Here is a 14,472-nt window from a genome sequence, read left to right as displayed (position 1 = left end):
CTCTCTCTCTCTCTCTCTCTCTCTCTCTCTCTCTCTCTCTCTCTCTCTCTCACACACACACACACACACACACACACACACACACACACATGCACGCAGTTAGGTGAGAGGAGAGTATGTGGGTCATGAAACCAGATAAGGAACAACAGGAGAAACAGGGAGGTGAGTGGATCCTAGAGTAAGTTAGGTGAACTCAGGAAGGGGACTGGTGGTGGGGTGGGGGGTGGGGAAGAAGGCTATTGAGCAAGGGTTCCTGCTGAGCAAACTCTCTGACTGGAATTCTTGGCTTAGAAGTGAGTATCTTGCTGGAGGCAACTCTTTCCTGAGTCACGTGCTCCATACAAGTCCTGTATGGCAGGGTGTGCCTTCTCATCTCCGCTGCACTGTTACCCCACCCTCCCTTTCTCCAGTATCTGAGGATGGTTCACAGTTAGCTAGCATTTCTCTTATCTTGTCTACTTGCTATATATTTAGTGCATATTTCTATTTCTTTTTGTATCCTTTCATTTTTATTAGGGTTTTTATGTTCTTATCTGAAAAATTTTGAAGCATATAATGGCTAATTGCATAATCTATAAATGTTCAACTTTTCTGTTAGCGTATTGTCAGTGAGGCAGAGCACCACACGGTCTTTCACTTCTTACATCTGCATCCTGAGAGGGGGGACTTCCAACCTGACACTGCAGCTGCGTAAGCTCTCCAGGACTGTCAGAGTGGTACCTGGCAGTACAGAGCGCGAGTGATGCCGGTGGGTTCCGTGCTCACACTTTGCTGTAGATTCTTCTGACATGGTGTTTCGTGTGACCTTAGGATGATGACTATGATTGTGAGTGCCTGGATCCTATCACATCCTGTTCCAGCCCTGGGATAGCCAAGGAGAAAGCAGCCATGTCATTTTGTCCAGTGGCTTGTTTGGTAACTTTTTCATCATGGAAACTTCTGGTTGCCAACCTCTCGTGATGTTTGAATGAGAATGGCCCCCATAGACTCAAATACTTCCATGCTCGTTCTTCAGTTGGCAGAGCTGTTTGGGAAGGATTAGGAGGTGTGGTCTTACTGGAGAAGGTGAATCACTGGGGCTGGGCTTTGAGGTTTCAAAAGACCACTACCATTCCCAGTTAGCTTTTTCTCTCTGCCTCATGGCTGTTATCTTCACATGTAAGCTCTCTGCTACTTCTCCAAGGCTACGCCTGCCTGTCTGCTGCCATGTTCTCTACCATGATGGCCATAGCCTCTACTATCCTCTGGAACCATGAACCCCAAATTCTTTAATAAGTTGCCTTGCTAATGATGTTTTATCATGGCAATAGAAAAGTAACTAAGACACCTGTGTTGTAAAAATTCTCACGATCAGGCTCACTCTCCCCATTTTATACCTCTTGTCTTCACTCCCCCCGTCTGTCTCTTCTTATGCTCTGAGCACCTGGCCAAACCATCTGTTACTCCATGATTATTCTATCCCTCTAGACGCTTGCATTTTCCAGAAGAAGGGGAAAAAACAGGTGCACTATCAAAAATTCTGTCCACTGGGGAAAATGTGTTCCGTTTCCCCTACCAACTGCTAGAGAGACTGTAATGTATATATGCCATCCGTCTGTACCTACATCTGGTGCTGACCAACCTGTGAACGAAGCTCAATCTCTTTCAGTTTTACCAGACTCGCCCCAGGGATGTTCCACTTCACTCTGGTGTGAGCTGTGGGAAATGTGCTGACACAGGATGCTGTGTAGCTGGGGTCTGGGTATCTGTCTCCCATGCCTGCTTCCTCTTCCATCCCCACTTGTAGCTTACTCTACTAATTCTCTACTAGATGCTCTACTTCCATCCTGCTTCACTGCGCATGCTCATGGCTTGCATCCTAACAGAAACACTGCAGAGTGGCAGATAGGCAGACACAGGAAGGGATAGAAGCAAGCACATTTTCCAGGCAGAGGACAGAGGCAGGGCCTCCAAAGTAAGGGGCAGAGTGGGAGGGATCCATGACAGAAGAGAGGATCACAAGAGAAGCCTGGACAATTCAATATGGCTAACTCACAAAGTGTACATATGCACTGTAGGGATTCAGGATAAGATCCTGATTGGGTGAATGGGATGCCATGGAAGGTTGTTAGACTAGAGCGTAGCATATGCATATATGCCTATTAATGTATGTGGGCAGTATACGTGGTATATCCATAAGCCCATAAAAAACGTTGGCTTCGATGTGGAGAACAGTTTGGAAGGGAAGCAAATCCGAATGCAAGAAGAACAAGAGGACATTATTGCAATAGTCAGGGATAGAGAAAGGGGGTTTGCAGAAACAGCAGCCGACAGCACAGCGAGAGGTCATTTAAGAGTTTTTTCTGAGGTGGGACTGACAGGCGCCATGCCTGCATAGCTGTGTTCACAAGTTGAACAGTTCTGAGATCAGTTTTTATTTCTGGCCAAGCAACCCAAAGACAGCTCTACTTATTGGGTGATCTATTTGGGACACAGGACTTGGAGCAAGTGGTGGCCTAAGCCTTGGTCCCAGCACTTAGGGAGAAAGGCACAAGAATCACCATGAGTTTGAGGTCTGGTCTCTATAACAGACTCCAGGCCAGCCAGCCCTGGAAGACCCTGTCTGAACCTTCCCTGATACCGAAGGAGCCTCAAGGATACCGAATCAGAGTCGCAGCAGTAGCATCAGCTCTAACCATGGGGTGACAGTCCCAGGCCAGCAACAGTGTGGAGTAATGAGAAAGAAGGATCAACAACTCTTCGAAATCCTACACTAGTAGGGATTGGCTGCAGGGGAAGGGAGAAAAGGGCACAAAGGGAGGCAGCAGCTAAGGAGATGGGGAGAAAGCAGAGTGCTTTCCCGGTCCTCCTGCCGTGTGACATGGCAAGCTTCGGGGAGCCCTTAAGTCAGAGCACAGGTCATGCTACCTCTGTGTTCCACATTCATCAGATTACAAGGTCAAGTCCTTGTCCCTAGCTCTACAGACCGCCAGGTACAACTTTTCTGAGTGTTCTGTTTCTCTCTACAGATACTTAGAGAAATGTCTAGGATAAAGCCCACAAACTTATTATAAATTTATCCCTTTAATATATGTGCTGGTTAGTTTTTCTCAATTTGACATACCATCATTTGGGAAGAGGGAACCTCCGCTGAGGAATTGCCTCAGTCAAACTGACTTGTAGGCGAGACTCTAGGGCATTTTCTTGATTGTTGATGGAGGTAGAAGGGCCCAGAGCACTATGACAGTGCCAGCCCTGGCCTGCTGGTCCTGGGTTCCGTAAGAAAGCAGGTCCAACAAGCCATGGAGAGCAAGCCAGCAAGCAGCACCCCTCCATGGTTTCTGCCTCTGGTTCAGCTTGAGTTCTTGCTCCTTACTGCCCTTAAAGAGCACCTGTGATCAGGACCTCTCCTCCACAGGTTGCTGTTCATCGTGGTGTTTATCACAGTAACAGATGGCAAACCAGAGCAGAGTACATGGCTCGGGTGGGTGCTGTGTACAAATCACCACCCATGGAAACCCTGTGCTATGAGCAGTCAGGCCCTCTGTCCCCTCAACCCTTAGCAACCACCTACCCACTTCATCTTTGAGACATTGTCAATTTGGGATCTTTTGCATAGATAGAATATGTATGTCCTCTTTGTTTATTTTCTTTCATCCACATAATGTTCTCAACATTCACATGTGCTGTAGTGTGTATCCATACTTCATGCCTTTAAAGGACTGAACAAATTCACTTTTGTGAATGTACTGCATATTAATTATTAAATGTGAGCTGTTGATGAAGCATTCTCCTACCTTTCAGGCATTGTGAACAATGCTCTGAGTGTTTGTGTGTAGATTTTTCTGTGAAAATGTTTTAAGAATCATATGCAAATTCTGCTTAATGTTTTACCTGCCCAACTGTTCCCCAGTGGCTGCACCATGCAATGGATAGGAACACTAGCGTCTCCATCTCCTTCAAACACCATCCATTGCCCATTGTTTCAATGGCAGCCAGCTGTCACAGTGTATGTGAATGGTGTCTCACCACAACTCTGACCTACATTTCTCAAGGACAGACAAGGCTGAGCATCTTCTCATGTGCTGATTGGCCATTCAAATGTCTCTGAATACTCTCTTCATAGTCCATTAAAAGAATACGAACAGTCATTTGTTCTTTAATAAGTTCTAAATATTCTTAACATAAAACTTTTGCCACATATTTGCAAATATTTTTTGTCTTGTAGTTCTTTCTCTCTCCCCTCCCCTCCTTCCCTCCCTCCCCTCCCCTCCCTCTCCCTCCCTTGCTTCCTTCTCTCTTTTTTCCTGTGCTGGAAGTGAACCAAGAGCTTTGCATACATTAGACCAGAATTCTACCACCACCTGTATCCTTAAGCCTTATTTTATTGGGACAGGGTCTTGCTTCATAGCCCAGGCTAGGCTTGGACTCTAGACCCTCTTGAGTCACACTCCTGAGAGGTGGAAATGCTGTTGCCACCTTTGTAGTTTTGATGAAGTTCATCTGTCTGTCTTCTCCTGATTCCTGTGGTCCCAGAGACTCTTTAGATATGGGGCCTGTATTTGCTCAGACAAGAGAAGTAGGATGGATGATGACTCTCGGGGACAAATGCAAACACTGAACTTACAGTTTACAACAGGAAAGAAATTATCTATGAAAACCTTCATTTGTTAGATAATGTAACTTCGGTTGGTGTGTACAAACTAAAAGGGAACCACAGACAAGTTGTCAGTTAGTTTGATGGATCCAAGGGACAGAATAATGAATGAAACCACCTTAGAGCAAACGATTTAAATATTTGTGCAATTTAATATATGATTTATAATTGCTCAGGTGTCATATAGTCCAGTTAGCTTGACGGATCCGAGGGACAGAATAATGAATGAAACCACCTTAGAGCAAACGATTTAAATATTTGTGCAATTTAATATATGATTTATAATTGCTCAGGTGTATCTGGAGTATTCTCAAGAGAATCTTCCGAGTCGGCTTCATGTAAAGCAGTGATGTGGATGATTCTGGGCTGTGAAACTCTGGCTTTCGCATTTAGCATCTTAGAGCAGAGAGGGCGGGAGGTACGGTCTGTAGTTGCTCAGCCAATTCCTCCAGAGGTTCATGTTTGACTCACACAGGTATGTTCCAGGGAACATAGGATCCAGGCTCATCTCTTGGGATCTAGAATGAAAGAACAAATTTGGATGCTTATAACTTAGAAAAATGTGACTTAGCTTAAAAAAATAACAGAAGATAACGCAGGCGGAAAGCACCGCAGGCAACTGGACCAATGAGATCAGAGAATGTATATCACGTGATGAACATAGGGGCCAATGACAGCTGAGAATAACATCATGTGATGTGCAGAGGGGATCTAGGAGGGGCCTGGAGAGTTTCAACCCCACCTGGAGAGACTAAGGGACCGTGGAGCCAGTGTCTGTTTCTCCAGTGTGAGGTGGAGGGTACCATGCCCAGCCTGCAAGGAAGGGGAGGGGCGGGGGACACACAGGATTAGAAAACTTATAGTGTAGCCACAAGAGAGTCCCTGCTGAGCACACACGCCAGGTTTCTGTGCTTTTATATATCACTACGATGTGTAATTTGGGGCTATAAAGAAAGCCGTGCTCAGGGACCCTATTGTGGGAGGGACCTTTCCATCACACTTCCCCAGTGCCTGTCAGGTGACAGTGGACATGGGATGTAACAGAATGGCCTTATTCTCAGCCTGGTGTCCCAGGGTCAGGCCACAGCCCCTGACCTCCTAGCCTGATTCAGGTATCCTTGAAAAGGCGAGAAACAAAGGGAAACATTAGACTGAGAGACCGAGTCTTCTGTCCCCTCGAGTGATAAGGAGCTGAGCACAGGGGAGACCAAGCAAGGCCAGGCTGATAAAAAAAGCGCCACGTTCATGAGCCGTTCTGTCCCGCTCACGTGCCCTACGGAGTTCCTGTCATTTTCCATGGAAAAACAGCAATAGTGGGTTTTGTTTGTTTGTTTTTGTTTTTTGTTTTTTTTTTTTAAACTTGGCCATAAAGCCAAGGGGACAGAGATGAAGTTTTTTTTTTTCCTCTTGGGTGTAGCATACCATTTTTGTGAACTTATCTTCACAGGCCATTCTGATTTTCTCTGGAGTCAGAGGACTATTGAGTTTCCATGGTCCAGAGATGCCTCTCTCCTGCCGCGCTGCCTTGACTGCATCACCGATGGCAAAAAATACCGAACATCCCAGGAACACCCCAGACTCTCCCAGGCCCTGGAGAGAAATGAGCCATGTAGTTTATGACACAATCTGCCCCTCCCTGTCTGAAGATATGTGTATATGTACACACAGTACATATTAATTATATACATACATAACCTACAGACTGCCATAAGTAAATTGTTGTTGAAAAAATAATTTAACCACTTATCTTGATATTCTCATACTTAGGATTCTAGCCCAAGAAAATGATTCCAAATGGAGAGATCACATATAAGCATGGTGGTAAATATTGTATTTAAAAAGTGAAATGGAGTCGGATAGTTTGTTAGGCTCCAAGACTGGGAATATCTGAAGCATTTTACCATGTTGTCATTTTACAATTAGAACGTTTAATAAGGAGTGTTCTGTAATCACCATAAAAACACCAAACACCCAAGTAGACCAACGTCTCTCCATCCTATAGATATCAAATGAGCATGGACCTAATTAGTTGCAGAGCAGAACTTACCTTAGATGAATACAGGGTGTTTGAGTGTTCAGATGGGGGCAAAAAAGAAATGTGCATCTCCGTGGGGATGTCACAGATGGCAGGAATCTTGTATTGGTTTGGACCACGACTGTATAGAGTGCCCTGAGGAGAGTAACTCAGCTCCTCTATTGTGTAAAGTCCCATTCCTTGAATAAATGCACCTTCAACCTGAGAGAAGAGGAGGCAAAAGAGCCAGAATCATTTCAACAGCATGCTGCTTGTCTGACCTTGGAAATACAGTTCTGGGGATCTTCCAGGGTGTCTTCCAGGGTGTCTTTGAGAGTATCCCCAGAAGTCCACCTAGTTCCATTCAGTACTAAATTCCAATTTAAAGGACATGGGTTTACGTCTTGGCTTAGCTATTGACGTGGTAACTCCAGATGACTTCTCAAGGGCCTATCCACATACCTTCATTTTTTTTTAACCAATGAAACAGATGAACCCCTTCTCTGGCTGACTTTGAAGAGACCCAACATAGTAAGGAAAGATTCCCAGGACTGGGGAACCCCTCCATCTCACCAAACACAACAGTTCCTAAGCTGTCTGGCTTTCATCTCTAGGCTCATTTACACCCTATAACATGAAGGGTTTCAGCTATGTTTTCTCTAAGCCTCCTCTAGAGCTTTGAAATGGCTATGTTCCTAGCCACAGGAACCAAAAGTAACAGGGATGGGTTATGATGTTTGATAAATCATGCTCATATGCCACACAATCTCTCAGGTTATGTCACCTCCAACCACAAAGCTAAGACTTTGTTTTTGTCAATTCTCTATCAATCAGAGCCTCTTCCCTTCTCTTCCCCCAGCGCCATGACTGGGTCACATTTCTTTATTTACTCTTCTTCCAACTGAGCATCTTTGGTCATTCTGGTCTACCTACCTGGTCTGTCCTAAATTCTCCCAGTCCCCCCACCCCCTGTATTGTGTGTGTGTGTGTGTAGATGCAAGTATGCATGCTCATTGTGTATGTATGTGCACATTTGGGTATATGCGTGTAGAGGCCAGAGATCCATGTCCAGTGTTTTCATGTATTTCCCTCTACTTTATTTATTTATTTGAGACAATAATTCACTGAACTTGGAGCTCACTGATTCCACAATATGAATTCTAGCAAGTTCCAGGAATGAGGCTGTCTCCGTCCTGCCCTGGTGATGAGATAGCAGAAGTGTGTTGCTATATTTGGCTTTTACTGAGTGTTGGGGATCCGACTTCTGATATCTAGGTAAACACTACCCACTGAGTCTGAATCTAGCCCCTGAATCTGCCTTCTGTGTCTCGACTCTATACATTCGCCCCCATTCCCAGTGAGATGCCACAGCTGGAGAGATGTTACAGGGTGCTGTAACTGGATGGTAGCGGGCTGAATCCCCACAGGTGTAAGCACACAAGTGTGTGAAGACTCCACGAGTGTCCCATGTCTGCCAGAAAACCAAACTTTAAAGTAGAGCCCCTACTGTATGTATGTATGTATGTATGTATGTATGTATGTATGTATGTATGTATGTATTTGAGGCTCAGTTTTTAGTGCTATCTGATCTGTATCCCTCAGGGTTCAGGCCCACTGACCATTTCTAGGTTTGCTCTTGCTTTTTGCAAGGTCTCCAGTCAGATAGTATGCATCTTTCCAAACTACCCAAAGCACTGTTTCTTCCCTTTTTGTAACTGTTAAGAACACCAAGTTCTGCAGCTGGTCTAACGAGAAAGATTTTGACGAAAGGGGCAGAAGAATCAGGTGGCCAGCAAGTGGATGTTTTTTCTTCAGACCTAGAAGCAGTTTCTGCCCCACAAACAGGAAACAAGGCAAAATAGTTACACATACCTGACCTATGTCAAGGGCTGGGTTTATGCTGTGGCCAACATCCATCACGATGTCTGTTCTGATATTCTAGTAAAAAAAAAAATCCATCTTAATGCAGATAACTCACAGAGAAGCTGAGAAATATATCTTGACTGGATTTGGGATAAAGTCTTTCTTTGGACCATGTTATTTCATGATAAAGAAGCAACAAAGATTTTATTATGAGACAAAGTTTATTACCTAAAAAAAAATTATTTTGAGATACGGTCACATGTAGCACAGGTTGGCACTGAATTTGATATGTAGCTAAGAATAACCATTAGCTTCTGATTCTTCTGCCTTCGCTCCTCCACTGATTAAAGACATAGCCCACCAAGCCTGGTTTATATAGTATTGAGAATTAAACCCAGGGCCCCAGGCATCCTAGGCAAATAGCCATTAATTGAGCTCTATTCCCAGTCCTTATTCTGAATTTCTTTTTTTTAATTTATTTATTTTTATTTTATGTGGATGAGTGTTTGCCTACATGTATTTATGGGGCTCTCTGTGCATGTTTGGTACACACAGAGGCCAGAAGACTGTCCTATCATTTGAAACTGGAGTCACAAATGGCTGTAGGCCACGATGTGTGTACTAGGAACTGAACTTGGGTCATCTGCAAGAGCAGCAAGTGTCCTTACCACCAAGTCAAGTCTCCAGCCCCCACACAAATACTCTTAACCAGATGAAGCACTTTGTTTTCCTTGGAAAGGATAGAATAAAATATCCATTTGCTTTTGATTATCTTCAAGCTGTGTGATGCAAGAGACGAAATTTAATCTACCATAACAAACAGTGAAACAGCAAAAATCCAGTATCTTTGGCCTTCAAAACTCTTCTTGCAAAACCCTATGGCTACTTTCCAAACTAATACAAAGAGTCCACCCAGCCCAGTGACATTTACTGAAACACAGAGTTCAGGAAGTGTCTGCAAAACAAATGGCTAAACTGCTGTCCATTGCAGTAGAGCTTTCATTTTGGGGGTGGGAAGAGAATAAGTCTGCCTTTATGGCTTGCTTTCTGATAGCCTAAAAATGCAGAGAGGAGAAGGCCCTGCCTGGGTGTTGGCAACACCTCCATCCTCCAACAGGTCTGTGGATTCTTTGATGTGAATGTTGTTCTCTAAAGTCTAACGTTAGTGAAGGTCCTACTTTCAAAAAGAGCTTATGGCTCTCTGTCACTGTCTTCTATAGGACTGGAGAGTGGGTCTGGGTTGTGTGGTAGCCTTCTTCTAAGAAGACACTTAATGAACTCCTTCATTTGGTAGTCACAGCCTGGGCATGCATCTCCCACCAATCTCTGTCAAGGCCAGTCATTGTGGCCACGAGACTACAACGGAGATGATGGTACTCTGGGGTGAGGTTAGGAAGGATTGTGGCTTCTGTCTTAGGTCTCCTCTTAACATTTGTGTTTTCAACTTTCCTTGGGGAAATCAGATGTTCTTTCCTCAGGACACAAAGTGAACAAAAAAGAGGCAATTCACTAACAGCCATGGCGAAATCACAGCTCCCATTAACAATGATGTGACGCAGCTTAGAACAGATTCTCCAGCCCTCACCTTGAGATGACTGTAGCCCCCACCACTTGCCTAGTCATAGCCTCAAGAGAAATCCCCAGCTAGTGTTACCTTGATAAACCATGCTGGCCTAGATGCTTGGTCCTCAGAGGTGGTGTGAGCCAATAAACATTACTTTCAGATGCTAATTGGGGGGCTAAAAGAACTCTGGACAGCTCCACTGGCAGGCCTTGCCCTTCTTTCCTGTTCCCTCAGCCTTGCTAAAAGCATGAGATTCCATTCCCGAAGCCAGTCATCCAGGTATATTCCCCTATTTGGCCACCTCCTCTTCCTTAGACTGACTATCAAGATCCAGCTATCAAAGTATTAAAGTTCAGCAATAAAAAGCCCCCTTTGGTTCACCTAGTTAACATACCAAATCAAAATACACCACCGCATCCTAGCCCATTCTAACACAGGCCTCCCCTTTTTCTCTTCTTGAAAGTTATACCTGCAAGGTCATTGGCTGCCATTTTTCTGCCTGAGCCAGAAGGCGGCCACTTTAACTTCTCTTCCTTGCTTAATAAAGGATATTTCTGTGAAAGCAGGTGTTTGGATGTGGTTTGTGCCTAATCTGGGGTCTGAGAGGAAATCCCTTCTATTTGGGATCTCCTTCAAGGGTGATTTATTAATAGATAGCCATACAGATGCATCTACTGTATAGATATAGGTTAAAAATCTGGGGAAATTTTCAGGAAGATGGTTTTATCAACATGAGAATGGCTCATGAAACAGGCCTCCAGGGAGGACATTGGGTGGACTGTCATCACATGCTGGCCTTTTGTGTATGGGTGATGCCTACCCTGGGTTACCAATATTGCACATCTCTTAAGGTAGATTGAGCTGGGTGTGGTGGCGCACACCTTTAATCCCAGCACTCGGGTGGCAGAGGCAGGCAGATTTCTGAGTTCCAGGCCAGCCTGGTCTACAAGTGAGTTCCAGGACAGCCAGGGCTATACAGAGAAGCCCTGTCTCGAAACAAACAAACAAACAAACAAACAAACAAAAGGTAGATTGAATACACTTTAGGACATATCTTGAAAGTTCGTACTGATACAAGAGCGATATCCACAGGCAGTAAGAGAAAGGGCCCATGTTGGTACTGTGATAACAGAGGCTGGGGTTAAAAGGAAGATGGAGGATTCAGAACAACAATGTCGGGACCACTGGCTATGCAGAGTAAGGGGGCTTGTGTTTGGGAATGAGATAAGCAAGCTAAGTAGACAGAGGAGAGACAGGACACTGGGATGGCCATGTCAGGCTCGATGCCTACTCACCATCCCTCCACCCCCACCCTTGAGGAACACAGGGATAGGGCACTTCCGCCCTTTCCCATGTTCCATGTGCAGCTAATTGCAACAGACTAGATTGTAAGTAAGGATGGCTTCTCACAAGAAACCTCCCCCTATGGCAGACTACTCTATAGATAGGGAACTGACTAGGAGGCAATCAAGAAAGACTGCAGCTGCATCTTGATGGCAGAAAGAGACTTAACTCTGTTGTGGTAAAGCTACAAGCTGGTCACATAAATATAAGAATGAAGTCTAATTTGTTCTTATATTTACATGATCGTTACCCAGACCTCCTTCAGTCCCAACCATGGAGTGATTGATAGTTTGTATATGCTTGGGCCAGGGAGGTGTGGTCTTGATGGAGTAGGTGTGTCACTGTGGGTGTGGGCTTTAGCACCCTAGTCCTAGCTGTCTGGAAGCCAGTATTCTGCTAGCAGTCTTCAGATGAAGATGGAGAACTCTCAGCTCCTCCTGCAGCATGCCTGCCTGGATGCTGCCACTTTTTTACCTTGATGATAATGGACTGAACCTCTGAACCTGTAAGCCAGCCCCAATTAAATGTTGTACTTATAGGAGTTGCCTTGGTCATGGTGTCTGTTCACAGAAGTAAAATCCTAACTAAGACACATGGCCTTGTAGAAACCCCTAGCCAAAGAAGTTTGGTGGCTTTTTTCCATGTGGAAAAAACATAGTCTAATTAACCCCCAGCAAAACACCTTTAAAGTTGACCATGGCAATGCCACCCAAGGATAACAGTTAGCAGAAAGTAAAGGCCAGCAACTAAAAAACATGGGCCAGAGATGGACAAGGTGGGTGGGGACTCCACCACCCTAACTGGGTGGCAACACATAAACATCTCCATGGCTGGGCTAGAGGGACATTCACTGGGGACCTTCCATTGGCTTAGCCTATGATACTCTCAGAGAACTAACCAATCTCATAGCAGTTACCCAGACCCCCTCCAGCCCCTACCCTGATCTTGTAGAAACTCCCAGCCAAAGAAGTTTGGTGGCTTCTTCCCATTTGGAAACTCTTCCACTCTGAAGAGCCTCTCAATTCCCCTTACTTTTTCACTGTTCTGTAATTCTCTTTGTAATTTGTGCTTCTACTTTGCATATTCCCAGGAGAGTCCATGCCTTTAATTTTCACTAGTGTGAGACTCAGAACTACTGCCCTAGGTCTACCTTTGGTGACTCGGGGTGTCTAGCAACTTAGGTCACTGCATCAAAAAGCATTTATTGGCCAAGAAAGATCCAATTATACTAAAACAAACAAACAACAAAAGCTTGAACCAATACCAGGTTAATTATTCCTGCTCTTAGCTCTTAACAAAGCATAGGAAAATCTAAACAAGTGTGTTTCCACCAAGTTTTTGTTTTAGAGAAAGGGGATTCAGGAATTGTTAGCATGAGAGAACTCTCAGCACAGACTGGGACAGCCACACCAGCCCAAATCATGCTTGAAGTGGTTTGTCCTTTGCCTCAGTTTCAAGTTCCTCCCAGAGATACAATCTGAGTTAGAATCCAGACAGATATTCTAATAGGGAGGGTCAATAAAGGTATATATAATTTCAAATATAAGGGTGTCTATACTTTTTAAAAATCACATGCTGCGAACATATTAAATAAAAAATTATGCATGATAATTATCTAAGAATATAGATGCAAAGGGAACTTGGAACTATCAAAAGCTGGAACTTGCTTCCAGGTAGGTTTTGGAGCAGATGGGCACTAAATTAGTAACTTGATCACCAGACATTTATAAAGGCTACTGCAATCCCAGTTGATGTATCTGTGAATATTTACTGTATAATGACCAATGAGTATTTTCTTCACCACTGAAGGCCAGGTGCAGACAGGAAGCTGAGTGAATCCTTGAAGCTGGTGTGCATGTGTGTTCACAAGAGTGACTCGACAGCTCCCTTAAAAGTATAAGATGGCACTTCAGCTATTTTAAGGAGACGGCCCTGGTTGGCCACTGTCTGTCCCAAGGTGGCCCTTGGTGCTTGCTAGCAAGCTCTGTGTACTTCTGGTGTCCTTCAAGAACATCACACTAAGACACTTTTCATAAGAGGTCAGGATTGTAGTTGACAACAGCCTACACAGAAACCTCCTTCAGGTGTTTTGAAGTGGTTTCTTTCCAATTTTTAGCGAAAAGTGGGTAAGAAAAACACACAAGAAGGGTTACTGTTTTCCATGGAAGAGATTATACCACTAAGGCAACTGATGAGAAATCGCCCTTAGGGCAAACACATGGTGCTGTTGCCATACACCCAACTTCCTTCCTTCCCTCCTGTAGGCAGCATGTGTGGAATATAAGCGTCTCACAAGTACAGTCAGAAGACACTCCCGGGTGGGACTGACCTTATGGTCCCCAGTCAGGCAGTCTATTTCAACCTCTGAGCAGGCAGCTCCAAACACAAAGTATTCGAAGGGATGGCCTTCCCCTTTCTCCCAGTCTATATTCGACTCATAACCCCTGAAAGAAAGAGCAGAGGGGCTGAGGTACTGTTCAATAATCTGATCCAGTCCCACAGTCACAATGATGACAAAACCAGCCAGATGGGAGCTGGGCCAGTCTGAAGAATATATGCGTACAGGGATATGCACATATCCCATATACATTACAGCACATAACACATGCTCAAAAATGTGTCCGATAAACACAGCTTGTTCACTTAGAACTGCGTGATTAAAAACACCTACTTATCCTACAGTAGCAAAGCTTACTCCTGAGGTTAACTTCGGACTCCTATGATGACCCTGTTGCGGTTAGCACATACTGGATGTCATTCTACGGTTATCAGATTGGGGGATTCAATCTGCATCTTATGCCAAACATGGGGTTTATCTGCCTGCAGTCTCTCTCTCTCTGGCTCAGTAAGCACTCTCTATGAAATGTTTTAACAAATGCTTTCATAGAGGTTGTAGTTCTCAGGGCTCCACAGTTTCTCTCTCTCTCTCTCTCTCTCTCTCTCTCTCTCTCTCTCTCTCTCTGCAATCTAGGAAGTGCCTATCTTCTTTTTGGCTTAATTCCAACTATCCAGCCGCTCCTGTTGTCTCCTCACTTTAGGGACAAATGACAT

General features: G+C 44.5%; 1 protein-coding gene across 2 annotated transcripts in view; it reads right to left on the bottom strand.

Moving 5' to 3' along the window:
- Nucleotides 1-4,768: 4,768 nt before the first annotated feature.
- Aox1 (aldehyde oxidase 1) overlaps nucleotides 4,769-14,472 on the bottom strand; it is a 72,742-nt gene continuing 63,038 nt past the window's right edge. For both annotated transcript variants that reach the window (XM_021156831.2, XM_021156825.2), the window contains 5 exons: nucleotides 13,751-13,865; nucleotides 8,523-8,588; nucleotides 6,684-6,872; nucleotides 6,059-6,226; nucleotides 4,769-5,154 (listed from right to left, as the gene is read on the bottom strand). In XM_021156831.2, coding sequence (XP_021012490.1) covers nucleotides 5,104-5,154; nucleotides 6,059-6,226; nucleotides 6,684-6,872; nucleotides 8,523-8,588; nucleotides 13,751-13,865 — 589 coding nt within the window. In that variant the 3' untranslated portion in view covers nucleotides 4,769-5,103. The remainder of the gene's footprint in view (nucleotides 5,155-6,058; nucleotides 6,227-6,683; nucleotides 6,873-8,522; nucleotides 8,589-13,750; nucleotides 13,866-14,472) is intronic.

The sequence above is a fragment of the Mus caroli genome, chromosome 1 (genome assembly GCF_900094665.2).
Source record: "Mus caroli chromosome 1, CAROLI_EIJ_v1.1, whole genome shotgun sequence".
NCBI classification, from domain to species: Eukaryota; Metazoa; Chordata; class Mammalia; order Rodentia; family Muridae; genus Mus; species Mus caroli.
This window is presented reverse-complemented; position numbering and strand designations above follow the sequence as displayed.